This window comes from Podarcis erhardii (assembly GCF_964252035.2).
Source record: "Podarcis erhardii genome assembly, chromosome: 5".
Lineage (NCBI taxonomy): Eukaryota > Metazoa > Chordata > Lepidosauria > Squamata > Lacertidae > Podarcis > Podarcis erhardii.
In genome coordinates, this window is record NC_138509.1 from 66600888 (window position 1) to 66616504 (window position 15617).

At 40.1% G+C, this 15617-nt stretch overlaps 1 protein-coding gene across 2 annotated transcripts in view; it reads right to left on the minus strand.

Annotated features, from left to right (window-relative positions):
• Nucleotides 1-15617, minus strand: part of LOC309341766 (glypican-5-like) — a 408077-nt gene that overhangs the window by 353894 nt on the left and 38566 nt on the right. For both annotated transcript variants that reach the window (XM_081861554.1, XM_081861555.1), the window contains exon 2: nucleotides 2901-3062. In XM_081861554.1, coding sequence (XP_081717680.1) covers nucleotides 2901-3062 — 162 coding nt within the window. The remainder of the gene's footprint in view (nucleotides 1-2900; nucleotides 3063-15617) is intronic.

The following is a 15617-nucleotide window of genomic DNA, read 5'->3' on the forward strand; positions in this document are numbered from 1 at the left end:
GCCTTTGAGGCTTTTAAGAGGCCAAAGCTGAAAATTCTGGCGTGTTCTCACCTAAGGTGGACAAAGCAAGTTTATAACCACTCACAATACAATAATTTAGGTAGCCATTTCTGGAAAACGCTTGTAAATCCAAGCTACTTTGAAATGTCTAATGACTGATTTCACTCAGTCAAGCAATAAAGCGGCTTGGCTGACCTCAGGGCCTGACAGGTTAATCTATTCTGACCTTTGCTTTATTCTATAATGATGCTGAAAGATCACTTGAATAACTCACTGTCATTCAACAATGGCTCCATATTTCCCCTTCGGCACAGCAGAGGGCTCAAATGTGACTTGGTGCCAGATTTTCAAAACCGTGTGGGATACTAAGGCCTTTTCCTTCAAGACTGTGAAATAGAACAAATTGCTCCCCCACCCTTTCTCCTGTCACAGTATCCAACAGCAAAAGCACATTTCTGCCATCCAAATAGAAATTCCATTATAAAATATACTATTAACGCTGGAGAAAAACAGGACAGAGGGAGCTGTTGCCTCAATCATGTCCGTCTTCCTTACATAGCTTCACACCAGCATTTCTTAATTTCCAGTATTGGTAAGGAAATATTAGAACACATATTTGCGCAAATCGGGCCGGGGGGGGGGGGGGAGGTGAACAATGATGCCCTATTAGTTTATGTAGAAAAAGAGGTGTACAAATCCAATTATTTTTTTTAAAAATGGCTAAAATGAACACACACAATATATATATATAACCATCATTAAAAACCAAGATAACACAAACAAAACATTTAAAAACAAAATACTTAAAACTATTATCATGCGTCTGGATAGGCTTGATGAAACAGACATTATTTTAGCTCATCAGGTACCCAAAACAGTAAAGTGAAGATGTGTGCCTAATGTCAATAGGCAATGAGTACGAGAGCACATTAAAAGGAATGACTCCTTGAAAATGGTTCTCTAAGATCCTGCTTCCCACGCCTCCTGTTTTGGGCAGATTGATGCAGCTCATATCTGGATGCACTTCTGTCCAAAAATCAACAGTCCGGCATGTGTCATAATACCAGCGCTTGCAATAATTTGGTTTGGTTTAGTGAAGTTAACTGAAGCAGTTGATAAATCTTGGAACTACACCTGAAAAAAGTTTCCATAACTGCCAGGTAAACTGAATGGGAATTAAGTTCCTGGCACCACCCTCATATTCACCACAACTTTCCTCTACCACCTTCTATTTCTATAAGGTATACTGTCCTGAGCCAGGTTTATGGTAGATTTTTCTAAACTCCCATTGGTTCTGCTGCCACTACAGATACTATGTACCTGAATATCTTCCCACCGCAATTGTAGCCAGCCAGGAGGCATGTGCGCATGGTATAACATTACTATATTATTATATTATTATATCATATCATATCATATCATATCATATATATCATATCATATATCATATATCATATCATATATCATATCATATCATATTATAACAATATATTAAAGTAGAAATAATAAAAGGTTTTACAGTGGTACCTTGATTCTCAAACGCCAAAAACCTGGAAGTAAGTGTTTTAGTTTTCAAATGCTTTTCAGAAGTTGAACGGCTGATGCGGCTGTCGACTATTGTTTTCCCCCGGCGCCTGCACCAAACAGAAGCTGCGCCTTGGTTTTCAAACATTTCACAAGTCAAACGGACTTCCGGAACGGATTAAGTTTGGTGCTTTTGTTTTTGCTATTTATTTTGCATTTTTGAGGCTTTTTTGGTTAATTTGTTTTTGTGATTGTGTGGAACCCAGTTCAGCTACTGATTGATTGATTGATTGATTGATTGTGTGACTGCGGAAATGGATAAAAGCCCCCCATCCAAACAATGACTATCATCAGTGCAGGTAAGAAAAAAAACTAATTTTAATTTTTATCATCTACAATACTGCCTTATTTATTTTATAGTACAGTACATTGTTTATTGCTTTTATTTCATGGATCAATGTTCTTGTTAGATAGTAAAATTCATGTTAAATTTCTCTTTTAGGGGTTGTTTTTAAAAGTCTGGAATGGATTAATCCATTTTGCATTACTTTCTATGGGCAAGTGTGCCTTGGTTTTGGAACGCTTTGGTTTTAGAACGGACTTCCGGAACAGATTAAGTTTGAGAACCAAGGTACCACTGTATTATCACTCAGAGTATAGAAACATATGGCTTTAGTTTTGCACTTTCTTCTTAGTTACTTTGGTTCATATAAACAATGACTAAGAACAATGCTGACCCTACTCTATCCAGCGAACCCTGCCACCGTACAAACACATTCTTTCCCCAACCCCAATGGCTCATAACTCTCAACTGACCCTCCTTTTCAAAATTTTACCCAATCGCCACTCATGTCTAACATTCCAAGGACACACACTCTTCGCAACCACTTACCCCAATTCACATACCTTGGTTCTTGAATTTTGCAAGAATGTTTTGGAAGTTCGTTCAACTTCCGAAACATTTGAAAACCAAGGCGCAGCTTCCGATTGGCTGCAGGAGATTCCTGTACTCAAGCAGAAGCCACGTTGGACATTCAGTTTCCGAAAAACGTTCAAAAACTGGAACACTTACTTCTGGGTTTTTGGCATTCGGGAGCCAAAACGTACGAGTACCAAGGCATTCAAGAACCAAGCTATGACTGTATTATACTTACCTACATTTAACACATATTACTCTAATATTAGTTATTATATAGACACAGCATCACAGTGTTGCTTTCATACCCTGATTGTAAGCTTCCTAGAAACATGTGGCTGACTGTGACTGGAACGTGGCTGCCTGACTAGATGGTCCATTGGTCGAGCCAGCAAGCATGTTCTTATGCATTTATTGGCACAGGGAAGAAGTTGCTTCACAGTTTTCTTAATATTCCTACCTTGAAAAGCTGTGATGTGACCGACAATCATATATTTCAGTTCAAAATTTAGAGTCTGGATGTTCTCCATCCTTTCTCTCCGAACTGCTGCTTGATAGCTTTCTTCCATCTTTCTAGTGCAACATGTTTGCACTTTGTGCTGGCAGATCTGTAAGTTGGAATCTGTTGCAAGAAAAGAATAAATTAAAAACAAACATCCTCAGTGAGAGCATCAAGAAACAGCGCCAAAGATATTTCTAACAAGCAAAGTGATGCAGCTCATAAGAAGTAAAATGTCCAGCCTTTCTGTACACTTCAAGGGCTCAGTGTCTGACTGCATCAACTAAATTAAGGAAACGCCATCATATCCAGAATTACATGTACTGCAGCCTCTGTTCAAAAAGGACCCTAATTCAGGCACATCATTTGTGGGTGCATCCCAACAACCTGTTGATCGAGCATCCATCCTGCTTTGCTTGCAATAAGATTAGATTACTTTGGCAATTTAAACAAAACAAATTCCTTCCAGTAGCACCTTAAAGACCAACTAAGTCAGTTCTTGGTATGAGCTTTCGTGTGCATGCACACTTCTTCAGATACACTGAAACAGAAGTTTCCAGACCCTTCTATATAGTGAGAAGGTGGGGAGGGGTATTACTCAGAAGGGTGGTGGGAATGGGTGATCTATAAATAGACTGGAAAGAGAAGCTGCTGAATTACAACATATCACCAAACTTAAAACCATGGAGAAACCTGGTCTGAACAAAGACCTTGGATTCTTATCTCATTATACATGACAAAGCCATTTTTCACCTTTTCACCCCTTGCTTTTTCCTGTAAGACCTATTGCAGTCGTTCCGAGTCGTCAACAGGCTCATCACAGCTATTTGCCAATCACCCATTCCCACCACCCTTCTGAGTAATACCCCTCCCCACCTTCTCACTATATAGAAGGGTCTGGAAACTTCTGTTTCAGTGTATCTGAAGAAGTGTGCATGCACACGAAAGCTCATACCAAGAACTGACTTAGTTGGTCTTTAAGGTGCTACTGGAAGGAATTTGTTTTGTTTTGACTATGGCAGACCAACACGGCTACCTATCTGTATTTGGCAATTTAATCAGCTTTCATTGTGGTTTGCTTGGAGGTGAGGAGGCTAGATGATGCTGTATCAAGGAACCGTTATTCCACACTTTGTTGGGATGCTACTGAATCCCTCCTGAAAATAGCAAGCATCCCGAAGCTCCCTGTGTGTCCTCTTTACTATCAAGGCAAAAGCAATAGTCCTTTGAGCTGTGTATTAATTGGTCTGCAAGATGTGTTGAGTGTGTGCATGTGAGTTGTACACATAATTTCAGGCCTGGCGAACTCAGCCTCTGTTGACTTTCGTATGCACTGAAATTAACCCAATTTCCATGGCTTTTGGAATGCCTTTGAAGATACAGGAGTTGTGAATTTTTTTGAAAAGCAACTGTAATCAACAAATTACACTAGTAGGATTACAAGAAGTTTTGTAAGGAGAAATATATGAAGTGTTACAAAGCAGAAAAAAATAGAGATATTGGTTATGAGTTTGAAATGCAATAGGGCAGATAAGAAATGCATGCTAAGAGATTAGATCGGAAATTTTTCAGACAGGATTGATGGAAGTCAAAAAAATTGAATAAGATGTAAAAGTATGTTTAATTACTGTTGAAAATGATATGTTAAAAAACTAATTATATGATAGATAGATGATAGATAGATAGATAGATAGATAGATAGATAGATAGACAGAAAGACAGACAGATACAGGAGTTGTGAACTGGCCTACAGAAGGGGTGAATGGACAGAATGAGCTGCCTGCCCCTTAGTACAGTGGCACAATAACCTCCACACAGCCAAAATGTGCTACAGTCAAGTCAAGGACTGCCACTTTTGCAGAAACACCAGAGGCTGCATCTGCATGTTTGAGAAGAATGGGATCAGCTCACTAGTTTCACCTGAATACTTAGCACCACATCTTACAAATATGTATACCTGGGAGCTGTTCAGTCTGTTCATTCTTCTTCAAAACAGAAACCTAGGAAGAAATCCTACCAACAATTGCTGCAGTTTAGATCTTAGGTCTTTTTTCTGCCCTGTGGTACCAACTTGAATAAAATATTGGGGGGGGGCATATAAGCCCAACTCTGCATAATTGATCACAAGACATGATGCGCACACACCATTTGAATGGCAATGCCCATAAACCTTTTTTTTGGGGGGGTCAATTATTTTATTGAGGGGCCAAAGGGACCTCAGCAACTAGGAGTTGGCTCCTAGGTTTCTATCTATGTTACTTTTTTCATAAGTGAAGTTACTAGCTTGACAACAGAGGTCTATTTCTGCCACAGAATCTTAAATCCAAATCCACATATGATATGAGCAGGGTTAATGATATATATTTTTATTTTCCTGCTTCAGAAATCACTATATGTCCCCGGTTAAAAGCTTATATTCAAACCCCCTGTCTATGCCCATTCTATAATTTTGGCTTGGGATTTCTGCAGGTGTTATTACCTACAAATCATACACTGGGTTTGATGAAAATATTTATCTTCAGGGAAATGATTCATCTTCATAGCAAAACAGAAGAAACAGCCACAGAGACCTTAGCAGCCATTGGTGGCCAAGATTCTTTGCCCCATTAGTTTTCTGAACAAACAGACAGACGGTTGAAGAGAATGTCTGCAGATCCAGGGCCAAAAAGCTGCAAAGATTGTTCCTAAACAGAAACAGCACAAATCCTCTGAAAGCCAAAAGAACACCATGCAGAACACAAAGTATTTAAAGCAAAACATAAAGCAAGTTGCAGTCTCACTAAGAAGCCTTTATGTTGGTATGAGCATCATACTGTGAGCTCAGAAATTTCATTTTTCTCAATACTAGCTTTGGGATGGAATCTTTTAATTACCAAAAAAAAAAAAGAAAGAAAGAAAGAAACCCACACCACCCTAATCTAGGTTTTGGTACTCAACTTTGGCTGCTGAGAATAGTTAATGCAGCTTTGTACAGTCCCAAAATCTTAAATAACTCTAAAGAGAGCATTAAAAAAAAATCACGCTAGCTGATCTTAATGCAAAGCATACCCCCATCAAATAGGCATGGGGGGGGGGGAGAGTGAGAGCTCAGACAGTGTGGCAACTTAAGGGCACACTGCATTGCAGCACCAGAGAAATGCGTACCAGATTTCAGAGGGTGCATCTGCACACCAGCTTCCCAGGCTGATGGGTCAGTGCCATTTAATGACCCACCTTCTTGAATGCCCCCTTTATGGGGCCCAATGAAACTATCCAAACAGCAGTCCTGCTAACCTGAAGAAGAAACTTGACAATAGTAATCTTCCCTCAGGCAGACACTCATTTCATGAGGCAACGGATTCCACACAGAATCTCAAAACACACAACGATGCTGAAGTCAGATAACCAAAGTCAGCCACAGCTGGGATGCAAAGCCACTCAATATGGAACTTGTTTGAATTTTTTTTTAAAAAAAAAACAACCCAACCTAATGCATGCAGTATTTTTTTAAAAAATAATAATAGTTTTATTGGAAATACCACTGAAAAATGATATTACAATCTTTGAGTCACACCACATAAAAAATCATAGTGGAACTTCAGAGTTATAAATAATTCTATTCCCCAATAGTCGCAGATCAGACAGACAACAAGAATTCCCCAGGAAATCAAGTTAAAGTTTAATGGATAATTATAAGCACACATGGTGAAGCCTTATGCCCTGTAACAGAAAAAGAACCAAGGCCTCATGGCCCTTTCAAGGAGGAGGAAGAACACAGGAAAGTGTGTAAATGAAACCGAAATAATTTAAGTGGTGCTTTTTTTCCATAAAAAATGTTTAGGGGTACTCTCATTTTCCTACTCATACTGAAACACTGCCCCTCAATGAGGCCAAACTTAGATTAACAAAATGTTTAGGGGTATGCGTACCCCTGCGTACCCCCCCCCCCAGAAAAAAGCACTGCATTTAAGCTAGTGCAGTATTCTCTGTGCTGACTGGTTACAGCTCTCTATGGTTTCAGTCAAGATCCTTTATCAGCTCTTTCTGGGCATGGTGGGATAATGGTAAGCAATGGTGAGTCCGCTCCTTCCCAACTGGGACCTATTGTATCCAGGACCTAGGAGAAGCAGCAGGAAGGGGAACCATGGAGCAGGAGAACCATTTCAGCAGTTCAGGCATAGGGTGGGGAGGCTGCCACTAGGACTGCACACTCAGAAAAATGTTGGGCCTCCTTTAACAACTCCCTCCTCTCAGCTGCAATGGTACTTAAGATTTTCAGCCCCAGTAGGGCAAAAAAACAGGAGCTAGCAGAGAAGAATGTGAAGCGTTTCTTAAACAAGAAAAATATATCTGGCGTTAACTGGTTTGTAAATTAAGTGAGTATATAGAATTGGCAAAATCAAAAGTTAAGAATGGAGTGGAAGTATTTTGAAGATTATATGGCATACAAAAGATGGAATGGCAAACAAAAGATGAGGAAGTTAAATCGGTCATGATAAAATGGGCCAGGGATTTTGGATATAATATACAAATGGATGATTGGATTAAATTATGGAATGAAAATATGAAATTTACTGCATGTACAGCGTTAAAAGAGAATATAATGAAAATGATGTATAGATGGTACATTACACCGGTAAAACTTGCAAAAATGTATAAAACATGTAAGAAATGTTGGAAATGTAAAGAAAAGGATGGCACTTTTTATCATATGTGGTGGGAATGTAAAAAAGTGAAGAACTTCTGGGAACTGATTTATAATGAACTGAAGAAAATGTTGAAATATACATTTGTTAAGAAACCAGAGGCTTTTCTTTTAGGAATTATAGGAAACGAAATAAACAGAAAGGACTGTAAACTTTTCCAATATGCAGTAACAGCGGCGAGAATACTACTGGCCCAGAACTGGAAACAAGAACAAGTACCAACATTAGAGGAGTGGAGAATAAAATTGATGGACTATGCAGAACTGGATAAATTGACAGGGAAGATCAGATATCTACGAGATCAAAAGTTTATCGTGGACTGGAGAAAGCTGATGGACTATTGGGAAGGTATAAGTGATAGAGAAATAATGTTAGTGGCATTCAAAGAAGCTCTGTAAAAGTTTAAGAAATATTGTAAAAAAGAAAAATAGATTTCAAATGGTTTTTCGAAAGGCAATAGTGAATTTAAGAACTGTGTATTTAAAAATTAAATTTGGATGATTGTCAGAGAGGCTGAAGGAAGTCCAAAACTGAAAAATTTGTTAAAGTGGAAAATGTGATGTGTTATGTATTCTTTATGTGGAAATTAATAAAAAATTATTTTCAAAATATTGTTCTAAATATAACATGCTAATAGGCTTAGAATAAAAATGTAAGCGATAACAAAACCAACAAAGAAAGAAGGAAAAATCAGAATTTAACAAAAATAATTTATTATAGAATGCAAGGGAAAAAAGGTAGAAAGAAATATAAAGAAGTTGAATTGCTGTGGAGGGAAGTAGAGGGTGGGTGGTGGGTTTTAAAATTAAGTGTATAATTATGCAGCTGTTGTAATTTAGATATTATATTTTATGTGAGGGAATCATTGGGAATTTTGGTTATTATGTTTATATGTTAAGTTTCAATAAAGATCTTTGAAAAAACAAAAGAAAGAAAAAAATATATCTGGGTATATTGTAGCATTCCCTATAAGTGTTTAAGAAATTCTAATGGATAGTAAACTGAACATGAGTCAACAATATGATGTCATGGCCCAAGGCCAAGTTTCAGCTGTAGCCACAGTTAACATTACATAAGTAAGACTTTGAAAGATCACTCAGTGCTACTGGTATGCATATATTTTCATTTCCAACTTACATCCTTCTCAAACTCCGATAGAAAGGATTCATTTGGAAAGTTACGGAGATGCTAAAAGTTTGACAGCAAATTACACAGAGAAAGAATGTAAGAAGTGGGTATGCTTAGCCTAGAAAGAGTTGAATGAAGGGGAATATGTTAACATTGTAAGATTTAAAAGGTTAGAAAGAAGAGGGAAGGGTTTTTTCCCTTCTCCTTGAGTACTTTCTTCTTCTTCTTTCTTTGGCGATCACTCGTAGCCAAGTAAGATTGTCTTCCATAAACACGGTTTTAACAATGAGTCCGTAAGTGACTGTGGAGGCCAATTCTGGATCCACAAGTCCTTCCACAGTGGGGACATTGGTTTCCAGGCGGGAGGTGATCACGGTGTGGATTTGCCAAGCGTGCCTTCCTCTTAGCATGTTTCTCCCTTGTGTCCTGTGTTCGAGTGTCTTCAAAGCCCATGACAACAAGCAATGATACAAGGAGATACTGTAAATATTTACACAACTAAGTTCCATGTGCATTGAGACGTTCAGAAAATACTGTGAGAGAGACAGATCTCTGCTCCAATGATCTTACTGTCTAAATTTTGCATGAGTGGGTACATGGAAGAGTAAAAGTTAACAGGAGGGTTGGAGATTCACCACTCCTGCCTTATGCCAGCAGCCACGAAATTAAAAGACACCTGTTTCTGGGGAGAAAAGCAATGACAAACCTAGACAGCATCTTAAAAAGCAGATGCATCACTTTGCCAACAAAGGTCCGTATAGTTAAAGCTATGGTTCTCCCAGTAGTGATGTATGGAAGTGAGAGCTGGACCATAAAGAAGGCTGATTGCCGAACAATTGATGCTATTGAATTATGGTGCTGGAGGAGACTCTTGAGAGTCCCATGGACTGCAAGAAGATCAAACCTATCCATTCTTAAGGAAATCAGCCCTGAGTGCTCACTGGAAGGACAGATCATGAAGCTGAGACTCCAATACTTTGGCCACCTCATAAGAAGAGAAGACTCCCTGGAAAAGACCCTGATGTTGGGAAAGATGGAGGGCACAAGGAGAAGGGGACGACAGAGGACGAGATGGTTGGACAGTGTTCTCAAAGCTACCAGCATGAGTTTGACCAAACTGCGGGAGGCAGTGGAAGACAGGAGTGCCTGGCGTGCTCTGGTCCATGGGGTCACGAAGAGTCGGACACGATTAAACAACAACATTGTGGCTTTCTACCGTCTTAGGCAAAAGTCTTTCCCAACAATGCCATACAATATCATATTTCTAACTGAAGATGCCAGCGGTAGAACAATATATGCACCTAAGAGAGCCAGATGTACAATTCTGCCCCAGAGGGATTCTATCGAGCGGCTGGGGATTGAGCCTAGCTCTGTCGTATTTGGAGGCTACAAAATTTACAAACAAATTAAGGTTTCAGTTGTGCCATATGCTCAGCCATCCGTATAGACTAGCTCCATATCTTTGCTGCCATCCAGAAATTCCACAGTATGTTGTTCCAGAATCAGTATGTTTCCCTCCTCTGGGGAGATGAAACTGAATCCCACTGCTTTAGGGTTGCCCTTAAAAATTATCAAGGATGGAGATTTATTATGCTTCCATGGGAAATGTAGGCGGTTCTGCTTCTCTTGAGTCACATTTTTGTCTGATTTAGCAAGAAGCTAGGCTGGAATTTGACACTTCCATTGATTTGTCAATATTCTTGTTGCCGTCTTGTTGTAGTCCCTGTAGTACTAGCTGTGCCAAGTAAATTAAAGAAACAATATTTTAATGCTACAAAAACACAGTTGTTTCCTTTATCAACAGCAGAGATTTTGCTTGGGTTTCTTGTGCAGTTTTGCCTACAACACGATTCCTTCTTTTGCCCCTCCTTATGCATCAGTATTTAAGAGCTAATTCATGTGATACATTTTGTCTGCATAGGATGCTCCCAGAGTTTTCCCAGAGACACATTTATTAATAAGGATTTTGTGGGCTATCAAGCCTCATATAACCAACATGCTTAATCCTAATTAAAGCATGAAGGGGTTAAGACCATAGAGTAAACTGTCCTGCCAGGTTTAGCTAGGTCACTCCTCTTCACCTTGGAAGAAATGGTCACCAAATTCTTTGTTCTCCATGTGAACCCTACCAGTAAGGAAGTCTCAGCTGGATGTCTTTGTGTTTCTATATGAATCATTTAGAAAAAAATACCATTTTGGAACCTAAATTATACTGCCAGACTTTTCTTGCTGCTGTATGGAAAAGCACATGGATCTGATCTTTGAAGAGTTTGTAAGTAAGCCATTTTTTAACATACTGAACATGTGGGAGTTTTTTCCTATACTTCAACTGGTTATTGTTTGAAATAAATATATACATTTCCTATTCTAAGGGAAGCAGGAAGGTATAGGTCTAACAGCCTATATATTTCCATGTTTTACTTTGCTGCATATTTTGCGATTTTAAGTCTCTGCTGGAGTTCTGTCACCAAAGAGTGCTTGCCTCAAACCTGGATCTAGGTATCCAGGGAATTCTCCTATTTTACCAGAACCTAAAATTTTCCTCTTTTAACCAAAACACAGAAATCCACAGACTCTCGAGGAGAATGTCAACTGGTTTCTACTGCTCACAGTGGTAAGTTCAGGCTACTACAGCATTGATGGGAATTGCCCTGAGACACACCAGCTGTACTCATGGAGAAGTGGCCTCATTTAAGCCTTAAAATGGTTTCAGCCTAAGCTGTTTGATGGACCCCCTGCACCCATATCAGCCTGCCTGCACACTGGGATATGCAACAAAAGGCCTCCTTGTTTGTCCAGCTCCTAGATCAGTGAGAATGGTGGCTGCAAGGGAGGAGATGGCCCTTCTGTGATGACTTCAGGTAAAGGAAAACGTAAAGCATTCCCTCCCAGCAGATCTGCAGCAGGCTGCCATGCTTTCCAGCTTTTCAGAAAGCTTTAAAGGCATTTCCTACGAGCCTATTATTGATTCACGTCCTCTGGCTTTGGCTTCAGGTTGCTCATGGTGTGAAAAGTGATTTATCTGGCTGGCTGAGTTAAGTTTATTGGTTTTTACCTTAGTAGGAGAATTAAGGTTTCAGGGTTATTTTGTTCCATTGATATTTTGTAAATACAACACTAAAACACCGTGGATGGCCAAGCACTCTTCAGAAAGGTGGGCTGAAAATATTTTAAAATAAAGAAATGAAAATGGTATTTAATGAATTGGACTAAAATCAATCCCGTCCTACATCATGTTTCCAGCTATGAAAACCGCCCATTGCCATCCACAGATTAGTTGTAATGATAAAGAAAGCTATAAATTTCACTCAGGGATTAGCCCAAGAAGTATTCCTGGATACCATGTCTCAGTTGCATAACATATTGCCTTCAGGGCTGGGTAGCTATAGCCCTATTTGAAAGATCTTCGCAGAGTGTGAATGAGCGTGCGAAGTTCTGCCCACTGCATTCCTATCCAATTCACGGTGGGTGACTATGTAAAATGGGGGCCACCTTTACTCATGAAAGCGCCCCCACTGTAAACCCAGCGTAATTCAGGTTCTAAATAACATTGTTGCCCTTCACAAGTAGGTACCCTGCTTCACACAGCCTCTTTCCATGTCAAAGCGAGTGATGGAGAAGGCAGGAGTAGGAAAAGAGAAAAGAGATTAGCACACTCAACTCTGCTTGCTGCTGCTGTGTAGCTTTATAGTCTCACAGCAAGTGTTTGAGTTTAAGGCCACAATTTATTGAGGTCTTCATCAGCTTCCAAGCAGGACTGATCATGTTCTCATTGACTTGGTTTCCCCTGCACAAAAGAAGTGCCTTGTTTTATTCATGGCTAAGGAGGCTAAAAATGAAGATTGTTATGATGCCCTTCATAGAAATCTATTCTGTATAGGAATGAGGTCACACTCTCAATTGATTTTTAAGTTAGCTCTTTGTTGAAATTTATATTATATAGAATAAAAGGACCGTTGGAAAGGCCTTGGCTGGCTCTGTGTGTCTACGTACACATAATGGATCGCTCAATGGCAATCCTGACATCAGTGGGCCTTGGGATTGCATTTTAAGGACATCTTGTTACAAGAGCACAGCGGCCATTTTGGGCACCATGTTTTCATGCTGAGATCTTGCCCCCCCAAGTGTTTTCCACCCTGAAAAAAACCACTTAGGGGAGGCAGTGATCTCATGCAGTGCCCCCAAACTCATGGTTTCTGGGTGCCGTGCAAGCCCAGCCAAGAAAAAGAGCATTTTTAGGACTCAGTGATGTCATGTAGGTCATATGACCCACACAGGAGGGAAGACTCATGTCCTGGTTTTTAGGACCCTAAACGTTGGTGGATATGAAGACGTGCTCAATTGGAGGAGGTCAGATTGAGGGTTTATCCACACTTACCTTTCACCCCACGGTTTCCATGCATGAGTCCCAGCTCAAAAGCGAGCATGTAGTTGTTGTTTTTACTCTGGATCTTTCCCCATGAAAACCTGCTCCTTAGCACTCAGCTGGAGCAAACATCAATTTGGGTTTCCACAGATTTCTGTTTGCTTTCATCGAGCTTTAAAGAGTGGGTTTCCGTGGGGAAAGCTCCAGAGCAAAAAAAAAAAAAAAAAAAAAGGAGGGGGAGACTTCCGGTCGGCGCCAGCGCTTAATGGCCGCTCTCTCCCCGAGCTCCGGAGAGAGGGCTGCTTCACGAGTTTGGGTCTGGCCGCTACGGCGAAGCGGGGACCCCTAAAATCACAGGCGCGGAAGCCTGTGAACAAGGAGACTCGGCGGGCACCATTTGCGCCCCCCCTTACTGCAAAAGAGCCTTTTTAAAGGCTCCGGAGGAGCATCGGGGGATCGTGCGGTGCTGAGAGTCGCTACCCAGCCCGTGGAGTGAAGCCGCGTCGCCATCAGCGGAGAGCGCCAATTCCTTCCTGAAATTTGGACTGAAATTGAATACCCGTAAGTAGGATTGGAAAACTTATCGGGACTTTAAAATAACTGAAATTTGGCTGAAAGTGGGGACGGTAAATAAAGGAAGTCTGCCTCCCCCGGACTGCATGAACTCTTAAAGCAACGGCATGAGAAGCTGCAATTGAAAGAAAAGTAATCTTGAATTGTTTGAACTGTTTAACCTAGACATTGAACCTGAACTACCCCCCCCCCCAGCAAGCAGGAGCAGGGGGGGATGAAAGAGAATTAATCTTAACCTACATGAGAGGAAAACTAAGTGAAAACTCCTGCTGTCTCTGATTTTGGGAACGGACTGCTTGGGTGAAGCACTTTGACAGGGGACTGTCAGACAAGAACTGCTGCAAAGCGGTGACTTTATTGGATACAGTTTTCTTGGACTTTATAGAAATAACATTGTTGCAACTTAAAGACTGAAAGACTGTTGTTAAAAATTTCTCCCCTCTGAGGGCTTTGGGTTTCTTTGTTGCGCCTGCTTACTGGATACAATGATGCTCCCTCTAGAGGGCTGAAAGGTAACAGTTGTAACATAGACTGCTAAAATCAAGTCACTGGATTTTTCCACTCAAGCTGTTCCTGTGGGAACGACCTTGGGATATGAGTGGCCCTGCAGAAGAGATAGTAACAAGATCTAAGGTTAAAACACAAAAGAAAAGGGCCTCAATAACAGGCTTACTGTCAACAGGCGCAGCTGGACAGGAGAAGGGAATAAACGCATTTATGGATTCAGTGACACAAGCATTGCTTAAAATAAATGAATCTTTAGAAAATTTGACAAAGCAGAGTACAGAGAATACTAAACAATTGACAGAACTTTCAACAAAATTGGACTTGAATACTAAGAGCATTACATCTAATACAGAGACTATAAATAAATTGGTCCAAGAAAATGCTACAATTCGAAAAATTGCGGAAGATGCTAAATTAACTGCCGAAACCACGCAGGAAAGTTTAATACCAGTGTGTAAGAAGCTTGACCAGCATGAGGCGGCCTTGTCTTTATGGGAGATGCAACGGAAAGAGAAGAATTTAAGATTTAGGTTGGTCCCTGAAAGTGAAGGGGACAACTTAGTGGACTTTCTCACAAAAGAACTTTCAGATTTTTGGCAGGTAAACTTAGAGGAAGAAGAATTTAAGATAACAACCGCCTTCAGATTGGGTAGAAGGCAAGGTAGGAAGATCCCAAGGGATTGTCTGATAACTTTGAGATCTAAAGAGGAAAGAGATAAGATACTAAACTTGCATTACCAGAGAACTCTTCAGATTCAAAATGCCTCTGTGCAGATTTACAAGGACATCCCTAAATACATTCTGGAGGTAAGAACATACTTTAAGAACTTGGTTGACCTGCTGAAGAGGAACAACATACCTTTTAGGTGGGAATTTCCACAAGGTTTGTCTTTTAACTTCAAAGGAAAGAAAGTCAAAATAAGAACAGTGCAAGATAAAGAACAATTCCTGGACAGAAACGAGGAGGACCTTTTGAAAGGAGTGTTAGAATCAACGTCGGAAACAGATCTTGGAAACCTGACTTTTGGACTCAAGTCACCAACGGAAGAAGACCAGCCGCAGGGAGCGACTGGAGGCAACTAAATAACAATGTCTCTGCAATTTCTAACTTGGAACTGTAATGGACTGAACCTTCCCAGAAAAAGGCGTGAGGTTTTTCATATTTTGAAAAGAGAACAATTGGATTTGATATGCTTACAAGAAACCCATGTTACAAGGGCACATAGAAGATTGCTTATAAATAAAAGATTAGGACAGGAATTTATTTCGTCGGACAAAGTTAAAAAAAGAGGAGTGGTGATCTACGTAAAGGAGAAGTTGACCCCAAAATTGATCTTTAAGGATGAACATGGAAGGATTTTGGCGATTGAGATACAAATCCAAGGAGAAAAATTTTTGATAGTTGGCATTTATGCACCA